We start from the raw sequence: 27637 nt of genomic DNA on the forward strand, positions 1-27637 counted from the left end.
ACTCTGTTGCCCAGGCTGGAGTGCAGTGGTACAACCTTGGCTCACTGTAACCTCGGCCTCCCAATTAGTTGATACTACAGGCATATACCACCACACCCGGCTAATTGTTTTCGTTTTTTGGTTTTTGTTTTTTTTGTGTGTATATTTTTAGTAGAAATGGGGTTTCACCATGATGGCCAGGCTGGTCTCAAACTCCTGACTTCAAGTGATCCACCTGTCTCAGCCTCCCAAAGTGCTGGGATTTCAGGTGTGAGATTTTTTTAAAGGACTTTTGCATCCTTATACATGAAGGATATTGATCTGTAGTCGTCTTATACTATCTGTTTTAGTATCAAGGAAGTACAACTAATGGCCTCATTAATTGATTTTATTTTTTAATTTAATTTGATTTTTCTCTAAGTGGTTGTATAGAATTGATGTTATTCTCTTAAATTTTGGAGTAATTTGCCAGTAAAACATCCAGCCTCAAATTTTTTTTTTTTTAGAGGGAGGCTTTAAACCATGAATTCATTTTCATTAATAGCCATGTTTTTACACAGGCTATCTGCTTCATCTTGGGTGAGTTTTAAGAGTTTGTTGTTTTTGAGGAATTTTGTTGCTTCATATAAGTTGTCAAATTTGTATGTGTAGAGTCATTCATATTGTTGCCTTATTTACTCTTAGCATTTGAGATGTCTGTAATGATATTTCTGTTTTCATTCTTGATAGTGTTTTGATTTGTGCTTTTTTGCATTTTGGCAGTTTTGCTGGATGTCTAGCGATTTTCAAAGAAAGTATTGTTTTATTGGTTTGTGTGTGTGTGTTTTTTTTTATTTTCAGTTTCATTATCTTGTTTCTCCTTGCTCTCTCTGTTTATTTTGCTCTAGCTATTGAGTTGCCACCTTTGTTTTAATAAAAGTATTTCATTCCATAATTTTTTCTTATTACTCTGCTTTAGATGCATTCCACAAATTTTGGTTATTTGGTGTCTGTTATTTTCCTTCAATTCACAATGTTTTCTTGTTTTTCTCGAGACGACTTCTTTGATCCAAGGATGATGCAGAAGGTTGTTCCTTTTCACGTATGTGAAGATTATCTTTCTGTTATTGATTTCTAGTTAAATTCTTTTATAGTCAGAAAGCATGTTTTGGTATATTTTTAGTTCTTTTAAATTGGGCCTCTCAAATCTGTGTTTGTGCCGTTCACCAAATTTGGGATGTGTTTATCCATTATTTCTTGAAATATTTTTTCTGCCCATACCTATCCTTCTGTGACTTCAGTGACAGGAATGTTAGCTCTTTTGTTATTGTCCTGACTTCAGTGACAGGAATGTTAGCTCTTTTGTTATTGTCCCCAAAGGTTCCTGACCAGGCTCTGTCAATTTTTTTTTAACTAATCTTTTTTTTTTTTTTTTTGACCAGTTTTTTTTTTTTTCTTCATCATTTAGATTGGAATTTTGTTGATCATGCTTCAAGTTTATTGTGTAATCTGAAATGCTAGTATTTAGTGCATCTGTAGTGCATTTTAAAATTTTGGCTTTTGACTTTTTAAGTTCTAAAATTTTCATTTGTTTCTACTTTTTTTGTATTCTGTTGGTTTTTTTGTTTTTGCTGAGATTTTCTCTTTGTAGTTCAAGAGTTCACTGTTACTTTTGGAGAATTTTAACAGCAGCTCTGTTAAAATCTCTTCCGGTTCTAACTTCTGTGTCATTTTGTTGTTGATGTTTTCTGATCGTCTTTTTCTTTATGAGTTGACATTTTCTCCTTTGTTTAGCTGTTGAGTAATTTTGGATTATGTATTCAGTATTTGAACATTTTATAGTGAGATTCTTGATCTTCTTTAAATCATTATTTTTATCTTATTTTTGAACAGGCAAACAATCTGGTTGAGTTTAGGCTACAAGTTCCAGCTAGTTGTCTTTGAATAGTGGTTTTAATGCCAGCTCTATTTTCAAAACTTTTGCCATGCTTTCCAGATCTGTTCTGAGTATACACCTTGCAGAGGCTAGCCTGGGACCTGAGAAGTGATCTTAGTTTATTTTTCAAAGTCTTTGCTATGCTGTTTAGGATGAAGTCCAATCAACTGCTGCTCAAGGATGAACTGATGAATTCACAGACAGCTTTATGGAGTTACTTTACTAAGTTCCTGGTATTTTGTGACCTCCCTGGTGTTTTTTGTTTTGCTGGACTTCTCTTTTTTCCTCTATCCTAAATGCTGTTGTTTTATTTTTTCTATTCTGCTTTACATTTCCCACAAGTGCACCGGCGTCTAATGCAAAGCAGTATGTGCTTGTGTTGTCTCACATTCCTTGGGGTTCCTGCATTGCAGTTGGCAAGAAGATATTTAGATATTTGGAAATAATTTACATCTTACAGTCTTTCTCTTTTCAAATATACTTGAAGGTAGGACTGGTCATGTGTTTACATGTCTAGGCGTTAGTAACACAGATGAACTTTTTACTAAGTCCTGTAAAACTAACTTTACTTTCATTTCTTAATTTTTAAAAATGTGTTCTGAGAATATTGCTATTCATTAGAAGGTTGCCTATGTTCTTAGCTCAAAGTCTTAATGTCCGTATGACATCACCAGTAGAAAAGTAATTTATTTATACTGGAAATTTGGCAAACACTTACTCTTAACTGTCAATCAGCAGTACCTGTTGAACTTTCCTAAATATAATGTATTTAGGAAGTGTAAATATACATTTCAAAATTCTGGGCCCCATCCCTAGAGATTCTGTGTCAGTGAGTATACAGTACAATAAATTAAGAAAATAACCTACATGCTCACCTCCCCTACTATAGACATTATTCATGGTCTGGGAGAACCAGAAAAGATATATCTGAGGAAGCTTTCAATGCTGTATTCCTTGAAGGTTGCTGGTTCAGTCACTCGGTATATTGAGGCAGCCAGGAACCATCTGAACAAATAAGGTATTGAACCTCAGTTGTGCTGCCTTGGTCAGGGGCTTAGTCCTGATCAAGGTAGCACATCATCCTGTTACATTCTCCATGGCTTCATTTTTCTTGAGGCTGTCTTTCTGAACCATTGAGCATGTTTCTTATTACTAAACCAATTCAGCAAGGGGTGGAACTTAATATTGTCATCATATTTTCTTTATAATGTTTTAGAACAAAAATCTTGATTTCAACTTTTTTTTTTGAGGCATGATATGCATCCAGTAAAGTGTTTAAGGTGTACCCTTTTTAAATGTACAGCTTGAGCTTTTCATATGTATGTTTAACTGCCATACAGTCAGGACATAGAACATCTCCAGCTTCCTACCAGGTTCCCTAGTGTTCCTTCTTAGTCAGTAACCCCCCTTCCCTTTAGGCTACCATCATTCTTCTGATTTCTAGAGGATTAATTCTGCCTTTCTAGTAGATTAATTCTGCCTTTTTTCAGATTTTATATAAATGGACTTATGCAATATATAGCCTCATGTAAGTAGTATTTTTAATTCAGTTATTTTTTTGCCAAGCCTTATTGAGTTATTTAATATTATTGTTTATGGCTCTGTTTTACTCAAAACATATCTAAACCAAAGCAGATTCAGTTGACTTTTGTTTTACATATTTCTTAGGTGAAACAGTCTTAAAATTCTTTAGGAAATTTTTCATATGTTTAATGGTTCTCTATTTCAACCTGCCAAGACCAGCTTAGTCATAGAGACCCCAACCCAGGTGGCGCTGAAGGAAATGAGAAAAAGAAACAAAGATAGAATTCAAAAGTGGAATCAAAGTGGGACTGTCAGGGGTCTGCAGCGTTTCCCAGCTGACAGCCCAGAGCAGACTCTGACCCATGTATTTATTCTTTGTGAACAAGGGATTATTTTTAATAAGCAGGTGTTCAGTGTTTCTTCATAAAATAAAGATAGATTAAAGAGGCAAATAGTACCTATTCACTACTAAGATAGAAATAAGCTAAAAAAACACTCTTTGTGAGTCAGCAATGGGGACAAAGTCAAATATCCTGTGTTTTGAGAGCTAGTTTAATTAGTGCATAATAATGCTTGCTTATTCTAGCAGTTTCCTGCCTGGGAGTGGCTCAGTGTTCCTTGCCATCTCCTCTCAGCAAACAACATATACTCCATCACATACACATCAAGACTTCCTTCCAACATCAACCTCTTATATAGTATCTGTTATTTATTTCCACAGATTATTCTTGTCATAGCTCCCTTTTTTCCTCTTTCACATTTCCTTCTACCAGTGCATATAGGCGAAAAAAAGATTTCTAAAATTTTATCTCCTGTTTGTTCTTCAGCATGCTAGCATTAGGTCTTGGTAAATGCAGGTTGAACTGAATGTCCATAATTATTGTATTAATCTAGTGTTTTTCTTCTCTTCTTTCTGACAGCATGATGGAAGTGGTTCATTGCATGATATTCAACTATCATTGCCATCCAGTCCGGAACCAGAAGATGGTGATCAAGCATATAAGGTATGACTATGTAGTCATGCTGGGTTTTTCAGAATTCTTTTTTAATACTAAGATAATGATACAATAACAATGAAAACATTTAATAATAAATGTGTTAATACCTAGAGCATCAGGTTTGTTCTTAACTTTTGCTACTTTATTAGGTTGAAATAATATCTCTGTGGTGCTTTCATTTGAATTTATCAGTTGGATAATGATTTCTCCCTGTATTACTACTGTTACAGGATGTAAAAAGAAAATATGTCGCTTATAATTATAAATAATTGAGTTTTAAAACTATGAGTACCAATAAAAGTTCAAATGGTTATAGATACTTCTCATATGTAAATCCCAAAATTGAAGAAATATAATGAAAATGAGATTGTTACCTTTTTTCATATTTAAAAATATTGTTATAGAATACAGACGTATTTTGTGAAAGTGTTTATCATTCTCATTATCATTATGCCTAGTTTTAGTTGAAGAAAGCTCTTTTATTTTGCAACTGTTTAAGCACATATTTATTTCTTAAGCACACACAGATACTGATTTATTTAATATTTCCAAGTCAGTTATTGTTAACTTTTCCATCCTGTTTTAAGGGTACACTAATTAGTGTTTGCTAGTCATTAGCAGTAGCAACCTCAAAGCAATGGTGGCTTATAATAATGAAATTTATGTCTCACTTACATATTGGCTGTAAATCAGCTGAGACTCTGCTTCATGTGTCTTCTTCCTTCTGCGATCCATACTAAAGAATCAGCCCCTGTTGTGGGATATGTTATTATTATATCAGTGGGAAAAGAACTTTGATAGGATCACATGTGAATTTTGCTTGGATGTGGCACATATCACTTTCAAAACAATTCATGTGGCCAGGCCTAGAATTAGTGGGTTACAAAAGCATTATTTTCTCATAGGATGCAGAATGATCTATTGGGAACAAGACTGTATATAAAGAAATCAGAATCAAAAGAGTATAGTATAGTAGTAAATCTTATTCTCTCATCTTGGCTTTTCAACTTGTTGACTACCTGTCTTTTCCCAAATTATTTCCCAACCCTGAGCTTTCATTCTGCTCTCAGTATAATACTCTAAATCAGCAAGTTCAGAGCAGGCCATCTCTTTCACAACACTCAGTTGAGAACCATTGACTTAGGTGATCTCTGATGACCTCCTGGTTAAAAAAAAAAAAAGTGACATTTTAAAAGCAAAGTTGACCTTTTTTCTGAATTTCTTTTTGTGAAAAAAATTTTTTTTTTTTTAAGATGGAGTCTTACTCTGTCACTCAGGCTGGAGTGCAGTGGCATGATCTCAACTTACTGCATCCTCTGCCTCCCAGGTTCAAGCGATTCTCCTACCTCAGCCTCCCAAGTAGCTGGGATTGCAGGTGTATGCCACCTTGCCCAGCTAATTTTTTGTATTTTTGGTAGAGATGGGGTTTCATCATGTTGGTCCAGGCTGGTCTCTAACTTCTGTCCTCAGGTAATCCACCCACCTGGGCCTCCCAAAATGCTGGGATTACAGGCATGAGCCACCATGCCTGGCCAAAGAATTATTTTTTAAAGAAAAAAAATTAATTTCAACATTGTTACGCAACTGGTATCTACTTTTTTTTCAGTGTTACTTTCTAGTTCATCTAAATATTTAATGTTATATGATAGACATATTGTTACACAATATTTTTTTCTTGTTGCTGCTCCGTTTCCTTCCAGGAAGATTATTCTTAGTCCGTCTTTCTTATTTAAGCTGATATGCAATAGGTTATACTGTCTCTTTTCTTCAGTATTCTGGTCTGTCTTTCATTTTAATCAGCAAATCCCCAACTATGTCACCTTTCATCCAAAATGCTTTAGCAGTGTAGTTTCAAATGTCACAAATACTGTGTCTTGTGCCATTAAATTTTTCTATCTAAAGTCTCCATTGGACCTACCATGCCTCTAATCTATCCTTTCATTTATCTCTGGACAGCTCCCTCTTCCATTCCTTTAATGAGCAATTCCAAACAGCCCTCTCAATGTCCATGCTCAGCTATGCTTCTCAACCTCTGCAGGTAGCCTTATGTTCATCCATTAAATATTTTCTGCTTCCTTCCTTCTTTGTTTCAGTTATAGGGGAAAAGTGTCCACTGTGCTGTGGAAGATCAGTTCTTTTTCTGTGTTCTTAACTCGTCTGCTGCTGCTGCTGCTTAAGGACCTAACTGCATCTCTTCCTCCTCTCTCATCTGTCTTGAGTGTGCTTCCTCTACTTTCTTGTCATTATTTGTTTATAAATTTGTATATCACTTAATTTTACTAAATCAAATAAATTTTCCTTGACTCCCTTTAAACTCCTTTCCAGTTAGTGTGAAAAGTTGGAACAATGAAAATAGTTACTGTTTCAGTGCTACAGATGTTTGACATGACCTTTGTTTTAAAAGCTTTCTCCCGGCGGGTTATGGTGGCTTACGCCTGTAATCCCAGCACTTTGGGAGGCTGAGGCAGGCAGATCATGAGGTCAGGAGATAGAGACCATCCTGGCTAACACGGTGAAACCTAGTCTTTACTAAAAATACAAAAGTTAGCTGGGCATGGTGGTACATGCCCATAGTCCCAGCTACTGAGTAGGCTGAGGCAGGAGAAACACTTGAACCAGGGAGGCAGAGGTTGCAGTGAGCCAAGATTGCACCACTGTACTCCAGCCTGGGCAACAGAGCAAGACTCCATCTCAAAAAAGAAAAAAAAGAAGCTTTCTCCCCTGGCTTTTGTGTCACTTCTCTCTGGAATCCCTCATACCTTTCACCATTTTTTTCTGTAGGTTTCTCCTCTTCTTTAAATGTTAGATTTATATCTTTAGTCCAGTCCTCTTTGAACCTCTCTTTCATGCTTGGTAATCCAGTTGCCCACTGGACACACTTGTTCTGTATGTTCCACCCAGAAGTACTTCTAACACATACTCTCTCTTTCTCACCCCCCTCCGTGTGTGTGTGTGTGTGTGTGTGTGTGTGTGTGTGTGTGTGTATTTTTGTGTGTGATGTCTTAAACATTTTATTTAATGAAAAATTTGATAATTGTTGAGCTCAGAAACCAATACCCCAACATACAGTGCTCTGACATACTGAACTGAAGAAGCCTCAAGGTCTCTTCTGGCTCCACCATGCACCCCTCTACCCTGCCACCACCTATCTAACAATATATTTAAAACTCATACACATATTCCTCTTATTTATTTTTCTCCTTTATTTGCCGTTTCTTTTATTGGCACAGCTTACCATGTCACTTAAGCTAGAAATACAGTGTCACCCTTGAATGTTCCTGTATTCTTTTCTCACATGCAGGAAATTGCCAAAAAATCTCCAAATTTTGGTTTCTTCTCTTTTTTTTCATCTATATTATCACTCTTTTGGGTCAGGCGCCTACTCTTACCTGGATTATTACAATACTTTATAAGTGCCTAGCCTAGTTTTGTTGCTGTTGTTAAAATTTGTCCTCTAAACATCTGTCAGACCCATCTCATGTACAAATCTATCACTCCCTAGCTAAGGCCATGTGTGATAGTCATTGCTCTTTGTGATCTGGCCCTTGCCTAGTTTATTAGCCAAATTGTTCCTCACCGTTCACTAGAGCCTTTGTACAACAGGGTCACTGCTTATTCTCCAGATGTGCTGTGCTTGCCTTTACCTTTGTATTATTGTATGACACTTAGAAACCTTTAACTAAAATTCCAAGCCTACCACACTCCTCTATCTTTTGAATCTTGTGCTCATCCTTTGGAACTCCACTGTAGTCACTCATTCCTGATGTGTGATGTCACTTCTTTGCCTATCTTTATGTATAAAATCGTGTTCCCAATGTAAAGAGATGATAGATGTTTGAGATGATGGATGTGCTAATTGCCCTTGTCTGATCACTATATATATGTATCAAAATATCACTATATAAACCATGAATATGTACAGTGTTATCTGTCAATTTAAAATAAAATTAAAACAATGATATGGTTTCAGTGGGGGAAAAAATCCTTAGAGGAGTGCCTGCCATATAGCGAGTGCTGTATACATGGTGGCTATTAATGTTCTTAGCACATTGTCGATTTCATTTTCTGGTCAGTTTCCTGTGTAACACTGCAGAACCTACTGATGACTGCGTGAATGATGGCTAGGTAGTGTTCCATCAAGTTGCTACATTTTATTTCAGTTGTTCTCTTATAGGACAGTCGTAAACTTGTTAACTTTCAGATAACACCTTGTTGTAGGTTTTCTCTTATTTAAGATCATTTCTTTCACATAGATTCCTAGGAGTAGGATAACTGAATCAGTGTGCAGGTATTTTGATGGCTGTTAAACACACAGCTGTATGTTTGTCCAGAAAAGTTAACTGCTATATCTGATGAAGTGCTGTTTTTTCCTGCAATCTCGTTAATCACATTTGGTATTTCACCGCTAACTTAGTTTTTGTAAAACAATACTTTCTTCAACAAGTTAAATACAACATTTACCAGTTATGTGTATATTTGTGAGAACTGGCTACTTGTCTGTTGAGGCCTTAAAAAATGATTTTAAATGTTTAGACAGGCTCTTTAAAATACTTGAGATATAAATCTTCTGTCATATTTGCATGGATTTTCAATAGCTTTTAACTAATGGTAATTGTTTAGATGCCTTAAAATGTTATATAATTAAATATATATCATTTCTTTTGAATAGCTGTATTTGCTACACAACTTAGAAATATGTTCTTATAAATGTATCCTTATAAATGTATCTTTCTTGATTTGCAGTCCATCTTTTTTCATTTTGATTTGTGAATTTTTATAATTTGTAAACTTAAAATGCAACTGGAGATCATTTGTTTGTATGTAATAAAGTCTTTTTCAGTTATAGTGTACATATTTTAAAAATCTTCCACGTTGTTTGGGATGCTTATGTGATATGTTCAAGCCTTTGTAAAATGTCTATTTCTGATCTCTTTGTTAAAGAGAATATATGTTGTTGTTCCCAATGTATCTAAAGAAGATGAGGTTCTTTGCTTAGTTCCAACACATTCTAGTTATTTGCTTACTTGTTTTTCTCTCAGGAAAGATACATTATTCACATATATATTTGAATTTCCTTGCTTATACTACTTTCTCTTTTGGATAACTGAATAATGATACACAAACAACATGAACTGACTATAGGGGAATGATTAACAGTTTGGAAATGTAACTGGATTCCTGCTTGACAGTAGGTTTCCATTTAATTGTATTAGGTATTTCTTATAGATCCAATTGACAAGATGTTCTCTCATTGATTAAGGAGGTATTCCTCAAAAAGTGGCTCATGGACAAAGAGTCTTCGTTACCTTTCAGGCACATTTATCTTTTTTGCTGATTTCTAAACCAGCCATGAAATGCCTCTGCGCCTTAAATTCTATTCCTTCTGCTTCTTGTGCCCTTTGTCTTCTTTCACAGACAGCTGAAGTTGCTCTTTTGTATGTGGATTTTTTTTAACTCTCTGGCCTATGTCCCAGTTTTCTAATATGTAAAAAAGGGATAACAGCACCTACCTCAGGAGTGTGGGTAGAATCAAATGCTTAAATACTTGAAAGTGTTTAGTTTCTGACATCTAGTGAGTGCTCAATGAATGCTAACTGTTGCTGCTACTATTGCTTATTGTCAACATGTCAGACTTCATTACTGGGTGAAATCTTAGATATTTTTTTTTAATAGAGGATTTCCCCCCTTAATGACCAAATCATTCATTGCTGGGTCTTCATCATTGATTTCATGCATCTCATTATGGTATTTTTAATAACTCATCTAAAAGTTTTTAATATTTCAGAATGAAGATTTATTAAATGAAATAAAACAACTTAAAGAGGAAATAAAGAAAAAAGATGAAAGGATCCAACTATTAGAACTTCAGCTTGTAAGTATTGTAGTATAATGTGTAAAGTAGGAGCCAGAATTAGAGTTTAGCTTTTTTTTTGGCTCTCATAGTTGTACTTTTATATTATTTTTAGATTATATATGCACTGTAATAAAAGTATATGATTTAATTTTTAATATAAGTATTAAGTATTTGGTTTGGAAAATTTTCATTGATTCAGTGCTCTCAGTTTTGGGAATTTAAAATTCACCAATTTATATTCATTTTGTTGATAGAAGGGTAAATACATTTTCTTCAGATATATTTAAAAAAACAAATACTAGTGAATTGAGAACAGGACATTTTCTCTCTGTGTGAGCAGAATTAGACTAGGTGTTCAGATTTAGGTAGCTGCATAACTATCAGATTGAAGGGTATTCCAAGAAAATCTTTCTTTCCTATGGATGATACTGAATGATTCCCCCAGAGTCCTGTTTAAATTTTTATAATCTAATAATTGTGCAATTTCAAATATTAGTATCATATGAAAACAATTGTATGTTGTCTTGAATTTAATTATAATTTAGTTTGTATAACAGGCCATGATAAAAAGAAAATAATGGCCTAAAAACCACAACAGTCAAAAGGAAATCTTTGTTGTGAGTTAAAAGCACATTTTGGTCTAACAGAGGAATTTGGCAATGTGAAATATTAATCTCACTGAAAATATAAGGGCTGTAATATAATGAGCCACTGGGGTCAGCTCACAGAGATCCATCTCATGAATAAATAGAGCAGACAGATCAGATATTAAGTGTACAAAGAAAATTTATGAATCTGAATAAAAATGGCATGATATTGTAATTTGAGGTCCTGTCACATACAAAATTAAAAAGGAAAATAATAAGACCTAACATTTGTGTTCACAGCAAAAGACAAGAACCCAACCAACTTTGAGGGAGAAGAAAAAAGACAAAGGAAATTTTATAAGCTTTGATTTTTATAAAAATATATTAGAGCACAGGATATTATGCCTTGTACAATTCAGACAATAATTTATAAACTTCATATTTTATATCCACACAAGTGTTTGTTTATATTCAAGGGTAAATTCTGATCTTTAATGTCTTGACATATATGCTACCCAGTTAATGCATTTCAGATATTTGAGAGGTAAATTGAAAAATAACTCAAGAATAAGGAGATAAAGATTAAAATGAATGAGGTGACATGGAAACAGTGGTATAAACTTCTGAGTCACTAGTTGAAGAAAACTTACTGCCGATTTTACCTAGTGTAAATTACTATCATGCTAATGTTAGGATTTGTGTGCATTTTTAAATCTTTAATTTTTCTGAAATTAAAGATTATTTTCAATTTTAAAATTTTAAATTGCTATTTTGGAAAATATTCAGATTAAATAAGTTTGGGGAAGACGATAAGGAATATGCTGAAGAAAGTTAGAAGTACTGAAATTTTTATCTTCTACAAATGAATATTCTACATTATTCTTAATTTTTAAAAATAACTTACATAAATTATAATGTTTATTAAGTGCTTTAAAGTAACTATTAGTAGGTTGGAATAATGTATTTTGCAAAAGATAAAAGTTAAAGAAAAGACAAAGTAGAAAAATAAGGAAAACTTAAAAACAGCAAAACTAAAGTAATAGAAATTAAACCAAATATAACAAATATAATAGTAATTGCAAATGGTCTTATGTCTTGGAGAGACTTTTCTTGAGGATCTAAAGCAAAATCCAGTAACTTCCTTTGTATAAAAAAAATTAGCTAAAGGAAAGTGGCACAATAAGGCTGAACATAAAAGGTTGGGGGAGGCTGGGTGTGGTAGTTCACGCCTGTAATACCAGCACTTTGGGAGGCCTAGGTGGGTGGATTGCTTGAAGGTCAGGAGTTTGAGACCAGCCTGGCCAACATCATGAAACCCCCTTTTTTACTAAAAATACAAAAAAATTAGCTGAGTGTGGTGGTGTGTGCCTGTAGTCCCCAGCTACTTGGGAAGCTGAAGCAGGAGAATCACTTAAACCCAAGAGGTGAAGGTTGCAGTGAGCCAAGATCATGGCACTGCACTTCAGCCTGGGCGACAGAGTAAGACTCTGTCTCTAAAAACAAAATAAAATAAAAGATTAGGGGAGACAGAATAAAATTATTCTCATCAAAAATACCAGGATTGACATGTTAAAATTAGAAAACTAAATTTAAGACAAAGATTTGGGATTTCTGGCAAGATAGCCAAATAGGAACAGCACCAGTGCACAGTTCTCAGCAGGAGTGATGCAGAAGGCTGGTAATCTCTGCATTTCCAACTAAGGTAACTGGTTCATCTCACTGGGGCTGGTTAGACAGTGGGTGTAACCCAAAGAGGGCAAGCTAAAGCAGGGTGGGACATCTCTCACCTGGGAAGCACAAGGGACTGGAGAACTCCCTCTCCTAGCCAAGGGAAACCATTAGGGACTTTTCCCAGCACTCTGGCACTCTGGCTCAGATGATGTGATTTTCCCATGGTCTTCACAAACCACAGACCAGAAGATTCCCTCTGGTGCCTATAACACCAATGCCCCAGGTTTCCAACACAAAACTGGGCAGTCATTTGGGAAGACACAGAGCTAGCTGCAGCAGTTTTTTTTCTTTTTATACCCCAGTGGCACCTGGAACACCAGCAAGACAGAACCACTTATTCCCCTGAAAAAGGAGGGTGAAGCCAGGGAGCCAAGTGATCTGGTTCCGTGAATCCCACCCCATGAAGACTAGCAAGCTAAGATCTGCTGGCTGAAATTCTTGTAGCCAGCACAGCAGTCTGAACTTGACCTGGGATGTTCAGCTCTGTGGGGGGAGGGGCATCTGCCATATCTGAGGCTCAGGTAGGTGGTTTTAGCCACACCTGTGTAAAACAAAGTTGCAGGAAAGTTTACACAGTGACTGGGCAGAGCCCACTGCAGCTCAACAAGGCCACTGAAGGCAGACTGTGTCACTAGGTTTTCTCCTCGCTGGGCAGGCATCTCTGAAAAATGGCAGCAGCATGTCAGGGACTTATAAATAAAGCCCCCACCTTCCTGGGACAGAGCACCTGGGAAAAGGAGTGGTTGTGGGTACAGCTTCAGCAGACTTAAATGTCCCTGCCCAGCAGCTCTGAAGGGAGCAACGGATCTCCCAGCACAGTGCTCAGGCTCTGATAAGGGGCAGACTGCCTCCGCAAGTGGCTCCCTGATCCCCTGACTGAGAGACACCTCCCAGCAGGGACTAACAGACGCTTCATACAGGAGAGCTCTGGCAGGCATCTGGCAGGTACCCTTCTTGGACAATGCCACCAGAGGAAGGAACAGGCAGCAAACTTTGCTGTTCTGCAGCCCCCACTGGTGATTCCCAGGCAAGCAGCGTCTGAAGTGGACCTTCAGCAAACTGCAGCAGACCTGCAGCAGAGGGACCTGACTACTAGCAGGAAGACTAACAAACAGCAGTAGTTTCAAGATAACAGAAAGGACATCTGCTCAGAGACCCCATCCAAAGATCACCAACTTCAAAGACCAAAGGTAGGTAAATTCACGAAGATGGGAAGAAACTAGCACAAAAAGACTGAAAACTCCAAAAATCAGAACACCTCTTCTCTTCCAAGGGATCCCAACTCCTCTGCAAGGGAACAAAACTGAATGGAAAATGAGTTTGACGAATTGATAGAAGCAGGCTTCAGAAGGTGGGTAATAACAAACCTCCAAGCTAAAGGAGCATGTTCTAACTTGATGCAAGGAAGCTAAGAACCTTGGGAAAAGGTTAGATGAAATACAGACTAGAATAATCAGTGTAGAGAAGAACATAAACAATTTGATGGAGCTGAAAAACACAGCACGAGAACTTCGTGAAGCATACACAAGTTTCAGTAGCTGAATCGATCTAGCAGAAGAAGGGATATCAGAAATTGAATATCAACTCAATGAGATAAAGTGAGAAGGCAAGATTACAGAAAAAAGTGTGAAAAGAACAAAGCCTCCAAGAAGTATGGGATTATGTGAAAAGACCTAATCTGTGTTTGATAGGTGTACCTGAATGTGACAGAGAGAATGAAGCCAAGTTGGAAAACACTCTTCAGAACTTCCCCATCCTAACAAGGCAGGCCAACATTCAAATTCAGGAAATGCAGAGAATACCACAAAGATATTCCTCAAGAAGAGCAACCCTGAGACATATAATCATTGGATTCACCAGGGTTGAAATGAAGGAGAAAATGCTAAGGGCAGCCAGAGAGAAACATTGGATTACCCACAAAGGGAAGCCCATCAGACACAGAGGATCTCTTGAAGAAACCCTACAAGCCAGTAGTGGGGGCCAGTATTCAACAACCTTAAAAGAATTTTTAACCCAGAGTTTCATATCCAGTCAAACTAAGCTTCATAAGCAAAGGAGAAATAAAATAATTTACATGCAATCAAATGCTGAGAGATTTTGTCACCACCAGGCCTGCATTACAAGAGCTCCTGAAAGAAGCACTAAACATCGAAAAGAACAACCAGTACCAGCCACTGCAAAAACATACCAAATTGTAAAGACCACTGACACTATGAAGAAACTGCATCAACTAACAGGCAAAACAACCAGCTAGCATCAAAATGGTGGATCACATTCACACATAACAATATTAATCTTAAATGTAAATGGTCTAAATGCCCCAATCAAAAGACACAGACTGGCAAATTGGTTATAGAATCAAGACCCATCGGTGTGCTGTATTGAGGAGACCCATCTTACGTGCAGAGACACATAAAGGCTCAAAATAAAGGGATGGAGGAAGATTTACCAAGCAGATGGGGAGGAAAAAAAAAAAAAAAGCAGAGGTTGCAATCTTAAACAGATGTGAATCCAACAAAGATCAAAAGAGACAAAGAAGGGCATTACATAATGGTAAAGGGATCAATGAAACAAGAAGAGCTGACTATCCTAAATATGTGTGCTCCCAACACAGGAGCACACAGATACATAAAGCAAGTTCTTAATGACCTACAAAGAGTCTTAGACTCCCACCCAATAATAGTGGGAGACTTTAACACCCCACTCTCAGTATTAGATCAATGAGACAGAAAATGAACAAAGATATTCAGAACTTGAACTCAGATCTGGACCAAGTGGACCTAGTAGACATCTACAGAACTCTCCACCCCAAATCTGCAGAATATGCATTCTTCTCAGTACATCACACTTATTCTAAAATTGACCACGTAATTGGAAGTAACATTCCTCAGCAAATGCAAAAGAGTGGAAATCATAACACAGTCTGTCAGACCACAGTGCAATCAGATTAGAACTCAGTATTAAGAAACTCACTCAAAACTGCACAACTATATGGAAACTAAACAACCGGCTCCTGAATAACTACTGGATAAATAATGAAATGAAGGCAGAAATAAAGATGTTCTTTGAAACGAATGAGAACAAAGACACAACATACCAGAATCTCTGGGACACTTTTAAAGCAGTGTCTAGAAGGAAATTTATAGCACTAAATGCCCACATGAGAAGCGAGGAAAGATTTAAAATCAACACCCTATTGTCAAAAGTGAAAAGAGCTAGAGGAACAAGATCAAAAAAGTTCAAAAGCTAGCGGAAGACAATAAATAACTAAGATCAGAGCAGAACTGAAGGAGATAGAGACACAAAAAACCCTGTCAAAAAACAGTGAATCCAGGAGCTGGATTTTTTTAAAAGATCAACAAAATATATAGACTTCTAGCCAGAGTAATAAAGATGAAAAGAGAGAAGAATCAAATAGATGCAATAAAAAATGATAAAGGAGATATCACCACCAATCCCACAGAAATACAAACTACCATCAGAGAATACTATAAACACCTCTATGCAAATAAACCATTAAATCTAGAAAAACTGGATAAATTCCTGGACACTTACACCTTCCCATAACTAAACCAGGAAGAAGTTGAATTCCTGAACAGACCAATAACCAGGTCTGAAATTGTGGCAGCAATTAATAGCCTACCAGCCAGAAGAACTCCAGGACCAGATGGGTTCTCAGCCAAATTCTACCAGAGGTGCAAAGAGGAGCTGGTACCATTCCTTGTGGAACTATTCCAAATAATACAAAAAGAAGGAATACTTCCTAACTCATGTTGTGTGACCAACATCATCCTGATACCAAAATCTGGCAGAAACACAACAACAAAAGACAATGTCAGGTCAGTATATATAATGAACATTGATGGGAAAATTCTCAATAAAAGACTGGTAAACTGAATCCAACCGCACATCAGAAAGCTTATCAATCACGATCAAGTTAGCTTCATCCCTGGGATGCAGAGCTGGTTCAGCATATGCAAATCTTTAAATGTAATCCATCACATAAACAGAACCAAAGACAAAAATGACAAGATTATCTCAATAGATGCAGAGAAGGCCTTTGACAAAATTCAACTACCCTTTTTGCTAAAAACTCTCGATAAATCAGGTATCGATGGAACGTATCTCAAAATAGTATAAAAGCTGTTTATGACAGACCCACAGCCAATATCATACTGAATGACCAAAAACTAGAAGCATTCCCTTTGAAAACTGGCACAAGACAAGGATGCCCTCTGTCACCACTCCTATTCAACATAGTATTGGAAGTTCTGGCCAGGGCCATCAGACAAGAAAAAGAAATAAAAGGTATTCAGTTAGGAAAAGAGGTGGTCAAATTGTTTCTATTTGCAGATGACATGATTGTATATTTAGAAAACCACATCTTCTCAGCCCAAAATCTCCTTAAGCTGATAAGCAACATCAGCAAAGTCTCAGGATACAAAATCAGTGTGCAAAAATCACAAGCATTTTAATATACACCAATAACAGACAAACAGGGAGCCAAATCATGAGTGAACTCCCATTCACAATTGCTACAAAGAGAATAAAATACTTAGGAATACAGCTAATAAGGGATGTGAAAAACCTCTTCAGGGAGAACTACAAACCACTGCTCAAGGAAATAAGAGAGGATACAAACAGATGAAAAGCATTCTATGCTTATGGCTGGGAAGAGTCAATATCATGAAAATGGCCATACTGCCCCAAGTAATTTATAGATTCAATCCTATCCCCATCAAGCTACCATTGACTTTCTTCACAGAATTGGAAAAAAACACCTTAAATTCCATATGGAACCAAAAAACTGTCTGTGTAGCCAAGACAGTCCTAAGCAAAAAAAAAAAAAAAAAAAAAAAATGGCGGCATCGCAGTACTTCAAACTATACTACAGGGTTACAGTAATCAAAACAACATGGTACTGGTACCAAAACAGAGATATAGACCCATGGAACAGAACAGAGGCCTCAGGAGTAATGCCACACATCTACAACCATCTTTGACAAACCTGACAAAAACAAGCAATGGGGAAGGGATTCCCTATTTAATAAATAGTGTTGGGAAAACTGGCTAACCAGATGTAGAAAGTGAAAAGTGGATCCCTTCCTCACACCTTATACAAAAAATTAACTCCAGATGGATTAAAGATTTAAACATATCACCTAACACCATAAAAACCCTAGAAGAAAGCCTAGGCAGTACCATTCAGGACATAGGCATGGGCAAGGACTTAATGACTAAAACACCAAAAGCAATGGTGACAAAAGCCAGAATATACAAATGATTTCTAATTAAACCAAAGGGCTTCTGCATAGCAAAGTGAACTGGCAGCCAGCAGAATAGGAAAAAATTTTTTGCAATCTACCCATCTGACAAAGTGCTACTATCCAGAATCTACAAAGAACTTAAACAAATTTACAAGAAATAACCCCATCAAAAAGTGAGCAAAGAATATGAAGAGACACTTATCAAAAGAAAACATTTATATAGCCAACAAATATATGAAAAAAAGCTCATCGTCACTGGTTATTAGAGAAATGCAAATCAAAACCACAATGAGATACCATCTCACGCCAGTTAGAATGGTGATCATTAAAAAATCAGGAGACAAAAGATGCTAGAGAGGATGTGGAGAAGTAGGAATGCTTTTACACTGTTGGTGGGAGTGTAGATTAGTTCACCCATTGTGGAAGATGGTGTGGCAATTTCTCAAGGATCTACAACTAGAAATACCATTTGACCCAGCAATCCCGTTACTGGGTATATACCCAAAGGATTATAAATCATTGTTATAAAGACACATGCACACACGTATGTTTATTGTGGCACTGTTCACAATAACAAAGACTTAGAACCAACCCAAATGCCCATCAGTGAATGACTGGATAAAGAAAATGTGACACATATATACCATGGAACACTATGCAGCTATAAAAAAGGATGAGTTCTTGTCTTTTGCAGTGACATAGATAAAGCTGGAAACCATCATTCAGCAAACTGACACAAGAACAGAAGACCAAACACCACGTTTTCACTCATAAGTGGGTGTTGAAAAACGAGAACACATGGACACAGGGAGGGGAACATCACACAGTGGGCCCTGTCAGGGGATGGGTGGGGTGGGGGCTAGGGGAGGGATGGCATTAGGAGAAATACCTAGTGTAGGTGACAGGATGATGGATTCCGCAAACCACCGTGGCACATGTATACCTATGTAGCAAACATGCACATTCTGCACATGTACCCCAGAACTTAAAGCATAAAAAAAAAGATTTGTGAAAAAGGTTACTTTTATTTACTTTATATGGACATAGGATAAATAATGAAAGATGAATCTTTTTATGCCGCAAAGTTTTTATGAAGTGTTCTTTTAACCTCAGAATGTATCTTTAAAAAAAGTAAGAACAGGTGTCTTCATAGCTCAAATTATATTATCATGTTTATGCAATTAGTAGTAATTTCTTAACATCTTCTAATACTAAGATTTTCTTAATTGTTCCAAAAACATCCTGTACTTTTGATTTGCCTAAGCTGGAATTCAATCTAGGACTATGCACACCTGGATATAATAAGTCTCTTTTAATTTAGAACCATTCTTTTTTTTTTTTTTTTTTTTTAATTGATCTGTTGAAGAGACTGTGCCAGTTTTCCTAAACAATATCTCACTTTGAAAATACTTTTTAGAAAGATTTAAGAAATTTTGAAGAGGCTTCTAAAGACAGAAAAGTGAAAGCATTTATCTTTATCAGTATTTACCTTGAAATTCTCTGTACTCAATATATTAAACCTAGAAATCATATTGGTCATAAAAAAAGCCTGTCACTTGTTTTTCTAGGTGCTGTGCATAGTTTTTCTATGAATTGCTTGGGAGGCTGTGGTTCATTCAGCTAGAAATTTCCTCTGTAAACACATCACAATCTCATTAGTATGTTTACAAATTGTGGAGGAGCTGTTTTTTTGTGCCAGGAGAACTTTGTGAAATTTTCTTTACAGTTAGTGTAAAGACTAACGTTAGTGTGGTTTTTCTCAACATAAATTTAGAGAATTGGAGAAGATTCACTGCTGCTCATTGCAAGCAGTGATGTCTGTAAAGTGAATGCCTCAGTTACAGGTAGCCAAGCATCCTTTTTATAGTAGAAAATAGAAATCATTCAAAGATTTTAATAGCATAAAGTTTAGTTATAGACCTCAAGAAAGTGACTTGTTCAAACTAAGGGAGTTTTAACAGATGCAAGCCATTTGAAAACAAGGATAAGTAACAGCATTTTCCACATTATCAAATTAAAATCACCTAATTTAAATTTATTTTTTTTTTACATCTCTAAGCTATACTTCTTAAAATAGAAAAAATCAGAAGAATTATAGACTAGAAATTAAAGGACTTGTCTCTAGTATTCATTAGCTGAATGGCACTGTCAGTTCTATCACCCCTCTATAGTGCTTTATCCAAAATGCGGAGTTTTTCTGGGTGGTTTCCAAGTTCCCATTCAGTTCTAGCCTTCTATCCTTTTTTATCTTTTTAAAAAATATACATTCAACTCCAACCTAGGTTTGGATGCAAACTTTCATAAAAATACATTGACAGTATAAAATCTTGAATCCAAAATATGCATATATAAAATCAGATTACAGTGCTCTGAGAATTAACTGAAAGTCATAGAGGTTTAACTATTCAAATCTTATTCAAAAATGCTAAGAATGCCCATTTATCTTTACCACAATATAATAGTTAAATAATAGTTCAGATACATTTCTTATGGAATCTTCAGAATAATCTTGGGAAATTGCTAATGTAGAGTTTCCTTTATGAAGACACATAGACAGTAGGACTCAGGTTAAGTGGGCCAGCAGTATAGTATACTTGAAAAACCGAGACAGACCTGGGTTCAGATCCTGACTTTGAAACTTAAGAGCCATGTTCTCTCTTAAGGGAGCCCTACAATCTCTCCTAGGCCTCATCTGTAAATGAGGATAATAAAAGTTGTACTGGGCTGGGCACGGTGGCTCACACCTGTAATTTCAGTACATTGGGAGGCCAAGGCAGGCAGATCACCTCTGGTCAGGAGATTGAGACCAGCCCAGCCAACAGGGTGAAACCCTATCTTTACTAAAAATACAAAAATTAGCTGGGCGTGAGAGCACACACGTGTAGTTTCAGCTACTTGGGAAACTGAGACAGGAGAATCACTTGAACCTGGGAGAAGGCTGAGGTTGTAGTGAACCAAGATTGCTTGTCGCTGCACTCCAGCCTAGGCAATATAGCAAGACTCCATCTCAAAAAAAAAATAAAATAGTACTGACCATACAGGGTTATGATAACTATGTTGTGATAGAGCTACATATGTAAACTACCTAATGCCTGGTCCATGGGTACATGATGAATAGTAACTCATATAGGCATTAAATCGCGCAGTGTAAATCTGTGCATATCTTATAATGTTTTAGGTTCCAAGTAAAAGTCCCTAACTAAAAGTTTTTTTGTTTTTTTAAAGAACAGTTGTAAACTCAACAAGAAATTATATAGGTGCCATTGACTTCTGTGGTTGCTTGTTGGTCATTTGGCTACTGATTAAGTTCCAGATCAGCTTTTTTGAAATCTTCTTGGCTGTCCATTCATGTCACAAAATGTCTGTTGCTGTGTGTGTCACATTCTCACATGATAATACCCAAGGATAGGTTAAGAGTCTGTTATCTCCAGTGTCTGTTTTTAAAATTAATGAACCCTTTCTCAGAAATACCCTAGACTTTCCTGTTTTATTGGCTAGATTTGAGTTACTTGTCCCTTCCTAAGCATAGAGGAATGGAATTAATCACATTGGTTGAGACTAATTAAGATCTATGTCCCTGGGGTAAGAGATTAGGACGCATTTTCCCAAGTATGGGACCAAATAGAAGCTGTGCATCTGTACGGTTTGTTAGTAATAAAGAAGGCAGATGGTGAGAAAATGATTCGGGTAGTCATTTTATATATATTGACATGTCACTAGAAACTAGACCTTCCAGATTTTGGAAAATTCATGTATTTGCCAAATATTATTTTTCATATGTTAGCATATAGACCACAGAAAATAAATTACAGTCTCCTACTTAGGACTTTTTTTATTATATGATGGTGCAAAAGTGATACTCATCCAGTAAGCTTGTCAACTTAAGAGGACTTATATCATGATAAACCTATCATACGTTGAAAATAATTGTAAGTCAAAAGTGCATTTTCAAAAATATTATGAGTTTATTCAGATGTAACCCCATCGTAAGGCGCACCTGAATTTCTGGAATTGCAGTAGTATGGAATAAGTAAAGTACTTTTATTATGATAGTGTTTTCAAATTATCTTTTCTGTTCCTTGTATACCCCTCATATATGTTAAAAGTTTATCCTATTACAGTGAATTCCAAGAGACTCTAAGTTGACTTGATTATATATTGCATTTTGGGGATTTTTTTTTTTTGGAGTTAAGAGTCTCCCTCTGTCACCCAGGCTGGAGTACAGTGGTGTAGTCTCAGCACACTGTGGCCTCAACCTTCCGAGCTCAGGTGATCCTCCCATTCAACCTTCCAGGTAGCTGGGACTACAGGCATGTGCTACCATGCCTAGCCGTTTCTGTTTGTGTTTTTTGTAGAGACACGGTTTTGCCATGTTGACCAGCCAACCTGAGCCTCCCAAAGTACTGGGAGTACAGGTGTGAGCCACTGCACCCAGCCTATATTGAATTTTGTTTCAGTGACAGTCTCATTTCTTAGGAATGGGAAATATGTCTCTATGCTAGACATTTTTGTTTTTAGATTTTATTTCGTATAAAGAAATTGGAATGATCTGATGCAATTAATAAAAATTTCAAATATGGATAAATATTATGAAAGCAGAAATTTACCATTTTAACCTGATGTAATAATCAAGAATTTTTTAGTTCCCTATGAGAAAGTATATCTACCTCCATTGAGGTTGTTTAACAAATAATGTGGTTATTTTCTAGCTTTGCACTAAGGGGAATTCTCTTTATCAGTGTGTTTCATAATCTTTTTTGAAATTGATTATTATTTGAGAAAGTTATTTTGTGTTATGTAAATGAATGTGCTTTGAATGGAATCATGTGTGGAGAATTCATTTGTGAACAGAAATGGTCAGATGGATCTTGTCAAAGGGCTGACACTCTTTAAAATATTTTAGTCTAGTAAAGTCAATACATCATGAAGGAGGCTTCATCACACTGCATGTGAGAACAGACATCCTGACAAGTGGACTGGTGGTATTCATTGTCTAGAAGAGTCCCATTAAAAAATGCATTTATTTAAGAAACTGAGCTTTAGTGACTGTAGTACCATGACAGTTTAGGGAAATACTGTAAACTTTGCAGTTGTATTCTTTATGTACTGAATATCCCTATATATTCTACATCCATATACTTAGCTCTATATATTGATATACATAAAATCATATATTGCATTTTTTATGGACAAAGTAAGAGATTGCCAAGGGTAATTTAGATTATTCAAAATTCTAACCTTATAGGCTGACTCTCAAACCCAATCCCTGAATGAGAGGCTACTGAATAGACCTTAATGTTTGCTGTTGGTAACATTTTTTTCTTCAAAAACGTAGTCAGAACTATTTTGCCATGTGTGACTTTTTTGTTGATTTGATTATATGCCCACTAAAAGAGCCCTAATTACCTCATTGGTATGTATATGCAGAATTAAACCAATGTAAAAATTTGTATTTTTGTTTAGGCAACTCAATATAACTGCCACCAAAAATGTAAAGAGGAAAAATGCACTTATGCTGATAAATATACCCAAACACCTTGGAGACGAATTCCTGTAAGTAACATGTGCTCTTAGCCTCCTCTCCTGTCATTTGCTATTTTGATGTTTTATTTCACTCTTTTTACAGTAATCTCTCATAATTTTAAATCTGTCATGGCTGTTAATTTTTTTGTAGGTAATTTATTTTTGCTTGTCTCTTAGGTGTTTATGTGCTTTCCTAAAGCTTCTCTTGTGTGTCTTATATAAGTGAATGTGCATTTAATAGCTTTTCCATTCTGCACACTGTAGTCTGTTTTATTTGCGTGTCTACTCTCCTCTTATTGCATGTATTTATAAGAGAGTAGTTCCACATTTCTTAAAGGAAACAACAGCCCAGTATGCAGTCATTCCACTTTAGCAGCATATGACACTTTGAAAATATATGATGTAGCATATTCCTTTTTTGTTAAAACTTTTCAAATACGTTTATTATAATTACTCAAATGTCGAGAGTATTAGGAAATATAAAGGCACAGAGATATAGACAAATAAAAGTTATGTTTTAGGCAGAATTAGGGAATGGTTTCTTTTAAATAGAAAGTAAATATATGTTCCACGCTTGTTTTTCAAAAATCTTGTATCTCAAAACATGTTTAGTGCTAAGAATACTCTGTCATTTAATCTGAGTTCTTCAGAACTCAGTTCAGGATGTGTGTGACCAGAGAATTATCATATGGACATTAGTCATCATTCTCCTATTGTTTGGGGCCAGGTAATAGACATTTCTTGTTTTGTTAAGAGATTGCCTAGCAAGTCAGCCTTGCCACTTCTTTTGCCTTATATTTAGCAGTGGAATTCTAGTAACACAAAAGAAAAGGGAAATATAACGTCTAATGTAATCAGCAAATTAGTTTATAAAGTTTAGCAGTAAGCCTTTAAAGTTTGTAGAAGAGTTTTGTTTCTTTTCATCTAGCAAGTAGTTTTTTGTGTGCTCTATAAGATATGATGATAGGAATTAATTTAGTCAACAAAAGTTTGGTGATTCTTTCTCATCCCAGATATTTGGCTTTCAAACTGGAGGTGGGGAATTAGGGAAGGAATACACAGACAAATAAGGAATCCTCTGTTTATAAGTACTTCTTAAAGAAACTGGCAATGCATTGATATAGTTAAAGTACTGTATAAGTCTATAAGATTCAAAGGCTGTGAGAAAGTCTGGTTGAAAAAATCAAGGAGCTTGGTGAAGAAAGTGAAGATTGTGTTGGAACCGTGAAAAGCAAAAGACACCAACAAAGATGATGTAATATTTTTTAATGTAAAAGGTTGTGGAAACTCATCTGTTTGCGGACAGTTGTTTAATAGAAGTCTTAGGTTCTTTTCCCCAAAAGCACATTAAAGAGCCTTGGAAGGAGAGTGGTTTGCTGCCAAGAGCAGCAGAGCAAAAATTTGAATGTATTGAGCCTAGCTGAAATTTAATTCATAGATTTGTCCAACGGGACTTTGGTATCACTTCATGGCTGCAAATAATATCTCTGAGGTAGAGAATCAACAGGAAATAAGAGGAGGAAACACAATAATAGAACAGGAGAAAGGATGAAAAGCAGATACTCACTTACTCATTCAGCAGATATCTATGTTCCTACTTCATGCCAGGCACCATATTAATTTGGATGTGTAAATATAAAGAAGGTACAGTTCCATCCCTCAAGATGCTTTATAAACCTCCAATATGCTTAAATAATAGTAAGCTCACTCTTTTTCTGCATGTGAAGAAACTAAGACTAAGAAGTGCCTTGTGCAAATGTTTACACAACTTGTATAACAGCAGTCTTATTTTAGTTACTTTTCTTTTGAATGGTTGCAGGAGGTGACGGGGCTAGAAGGAATAGAGAAGAGAAAAGGGCCATAGCTCTGGGAAGGGAGGACAGAGTCTTAATCTTAGTGAAAGATCATAATAAGGACTTACTTCCCTGAGAGAAAAAACACAGGTGCCCAGGTTTGCACTGCATGTTAGAAGACTTGGCAGTCCACTGTGATAATCCACAGAAATATACTTGTATTTTAAAAATTATTTAATTAATTAATTTATTTTGAGACAAGGTTTTTTCTGTCATCCAGGCTAGGTGTAATTATGGTTCATTGCAGCCATGTTCTCCTGGGCTCAAGTGATCCTCCTGCCTCAGCCTCCCAAGTAGCTGGGAACATAGGTGTGCACCACCATAGTGGCTAATTTTTGTAGAGACAGTTGTCTCACACTCCCGGGCTCAAGTGATCATGTTGCCTCATCCTCCCCAAATGCTGGGATTACAGACTTGATCCACCATGCCTAACCACATATTTGTATTTAAAATTACTGGGGAAAAAAAAGTATTTTTGATTAAAAAGGCATAGTTTCAGTAAGATTGTAAAAGAAAAATTCTCTATAACCAAGTTAGGTTCACTCTAAAGTGAGTATGAAAAAATCTTTTGACATATTAAATTACATAAGTAATTTTCTCAATAGAAAGCATAATAAAATTCAATACCTGTCATTAAAAGAATTAAAAAATAGAATACTAAGGATACCCTATGAATAACATAAGACCAAAAAATATATGCTTAAAAGAGAAGTACTCTAAATTGGATTTTTCCTTCCCTGTCTATTTTTATTGAGAGATAATGATATATTCATTCTATTGCAAATATAGAAAATAGAGAAGCAAAACAACTGAAGAAAAATTTAAAGTACTTAAATCATACAAGCCACTGACAGTCAGTGTTAACATTTCATATGTGGTCTTCCAGCCTTTGTTGGTGATGTGTGTGTATATGTATGTGCCATCTGTCATATCTATTTAAATGTAATTATGTTGTATATGTGCCATTTTAACGTACATAGGTAGTGGTAATGGTGGTTGCTATTATTATTTGGTGTGTTTTTTGCTAAATCAAAGTGAAGAAATGCATTACCTTTAATCAAGTTAAGGAATTAATTTATTTAATGGATGACCCTTTGTAAGGTTTTTGAAATACATTACTATAGTTTTTTTCTGAAAGATTTATACAGCCTTCTACTACCACCAGCTAAGTATAATCAGAAAATGGCATGGTGGCCATGATGTTAGATTGTATGATTCAAGTGTTTGATGTCATTAGATTATATATTTAAAAAAAAAAAAAAAAGCCCCTGCTATTTCCCACCACAAAAGAGGAAATACAAGGACCGGAGGGTTACCCTTTGTGCCCCACACCATCATTTCAGGTGGTACTAGGAGGCCACTCCCAACTATTTCTGTTATGACCATTCCTGTTGTGTGATGTTTTCTTACCTTACAAATTCTTTATTCCTTCTGGCCTAGAAACCATTTTATCATGCTATTTTCTGCATACATTCAAACTCTGTTTTTGTGTATTAATTTTATATATATTGATCCTCAGAATTTTAGGAGTGTTTTTATGCCTGTAGTAAATTTGGCATGCTACAGATGCTTTTGGTGTTAGAGCTATAGGGATAAAGATCAAAACTGTTTGGATTTGGTTTGGATATTATTTGTGAGATTGAACCCAGCAAGGGAATAGTAGTCAGTCACCTGGTAGGTCTATTCATTTAGGGCAAGACAAAGATTTCTACTGCTATAGGGAGCTGCCTAAGCTATGTTGTAGGCATAATACAGGATGTTTTTAAGTATAAGATTTTAAGAACAGTGTTTTCAGCATTGAGGACCAGTGTGAAGCACTTCTTATTGGAGTAAGGGAGCTATCTTATGCTTGGGAAAGCAATAATATAGTGTTATAAACTCCCCCCAACCCTTGCATTATAAAAAGAGGGCAGCCAGACTGGATGCAGTGGCTCATGCGTGTAATCCCAGCACTTTGAGAGGCTGAGGTGGGTGGATCACAAGGTCAGGAAATCAAGACCATCCTGGCCAACATGGTGAAACCTCATCTCTACTAAATTAACTGGGCGTGGCGGCACACGCCTGTAGTCCCAGCTACTCTGGAGGCTGAGGTCACAGAAGAATTGCTGGAACCTGGGAGGCAGAGGTTGCAGTGAGCTGAAATTGCGCCTCTCTTCTCCTGCCTGGCAACAGAGCAAGACTGAGTCTCAAAAAAAAAAAAAAAAAGAGGGCAGCCATAGGAGTATATTCCAGAATTGAGAATGCTGTACTCTTAGAGTGGCACAGTCCTATACAACTTTGTGTTGTCCATTGCAGTAGCCTGTAACTGCATATGACTGTTGAGCACTTGAAAATGTAGCTAGTATGACTAAGGAAGAGAATTTTAAATTTTGTTTAGTTGTAATTAATTTAAATGTAAATAGTCAC

The 27637-nt window shown here is 36.1% G+C and overlaps 1 protein-coding gene across 12 annotated transcripts in view; it reads left to right on the forward strand.

The window, feature by feature from the left end:
- Positions 1-27637, forward strand: part of CCSER2 (coiled-coil serine rich protein 2) — a 178617-nt gene that overhangs the window by 120821 nt on the left and 30159 nt on the right. For all 12 annotated transcript variants that reach the window (XM_032266929.1, XM_032266932.1, XM_032266933.1 and 9 more), the window contains 3 exons: positions 4339-4422; positions 10202-10288; positions 23319-23408. In XM_032266929.1, coding sequence (XP_032122820.1) covers positions 4339-4422; positions 10202-10288; positions 23319-23408 — 261 coding nt within the window. The remainder of the gene's footprint in view (positions 1-4338; positions 4423-10201; positions 10289-23318; positions 23409-27637) is intronic.

This window comes from Sapajus apella, unplaced genomic scaffold (assembly GCF_009761245.1).
Source record: "Sapajus apella isolate SASKATOON/1434 unplaced genomic scaffold, GSC_monkey_1.0 scaffold163, whole genome shotgun sequence".
Taxonomy (NCBI): domain Eukaryota; kingdom Metazoa; phylum Chordata; class Mammalia; order Primates; family Cebidae; genus Sapajus; species Sapajus apella.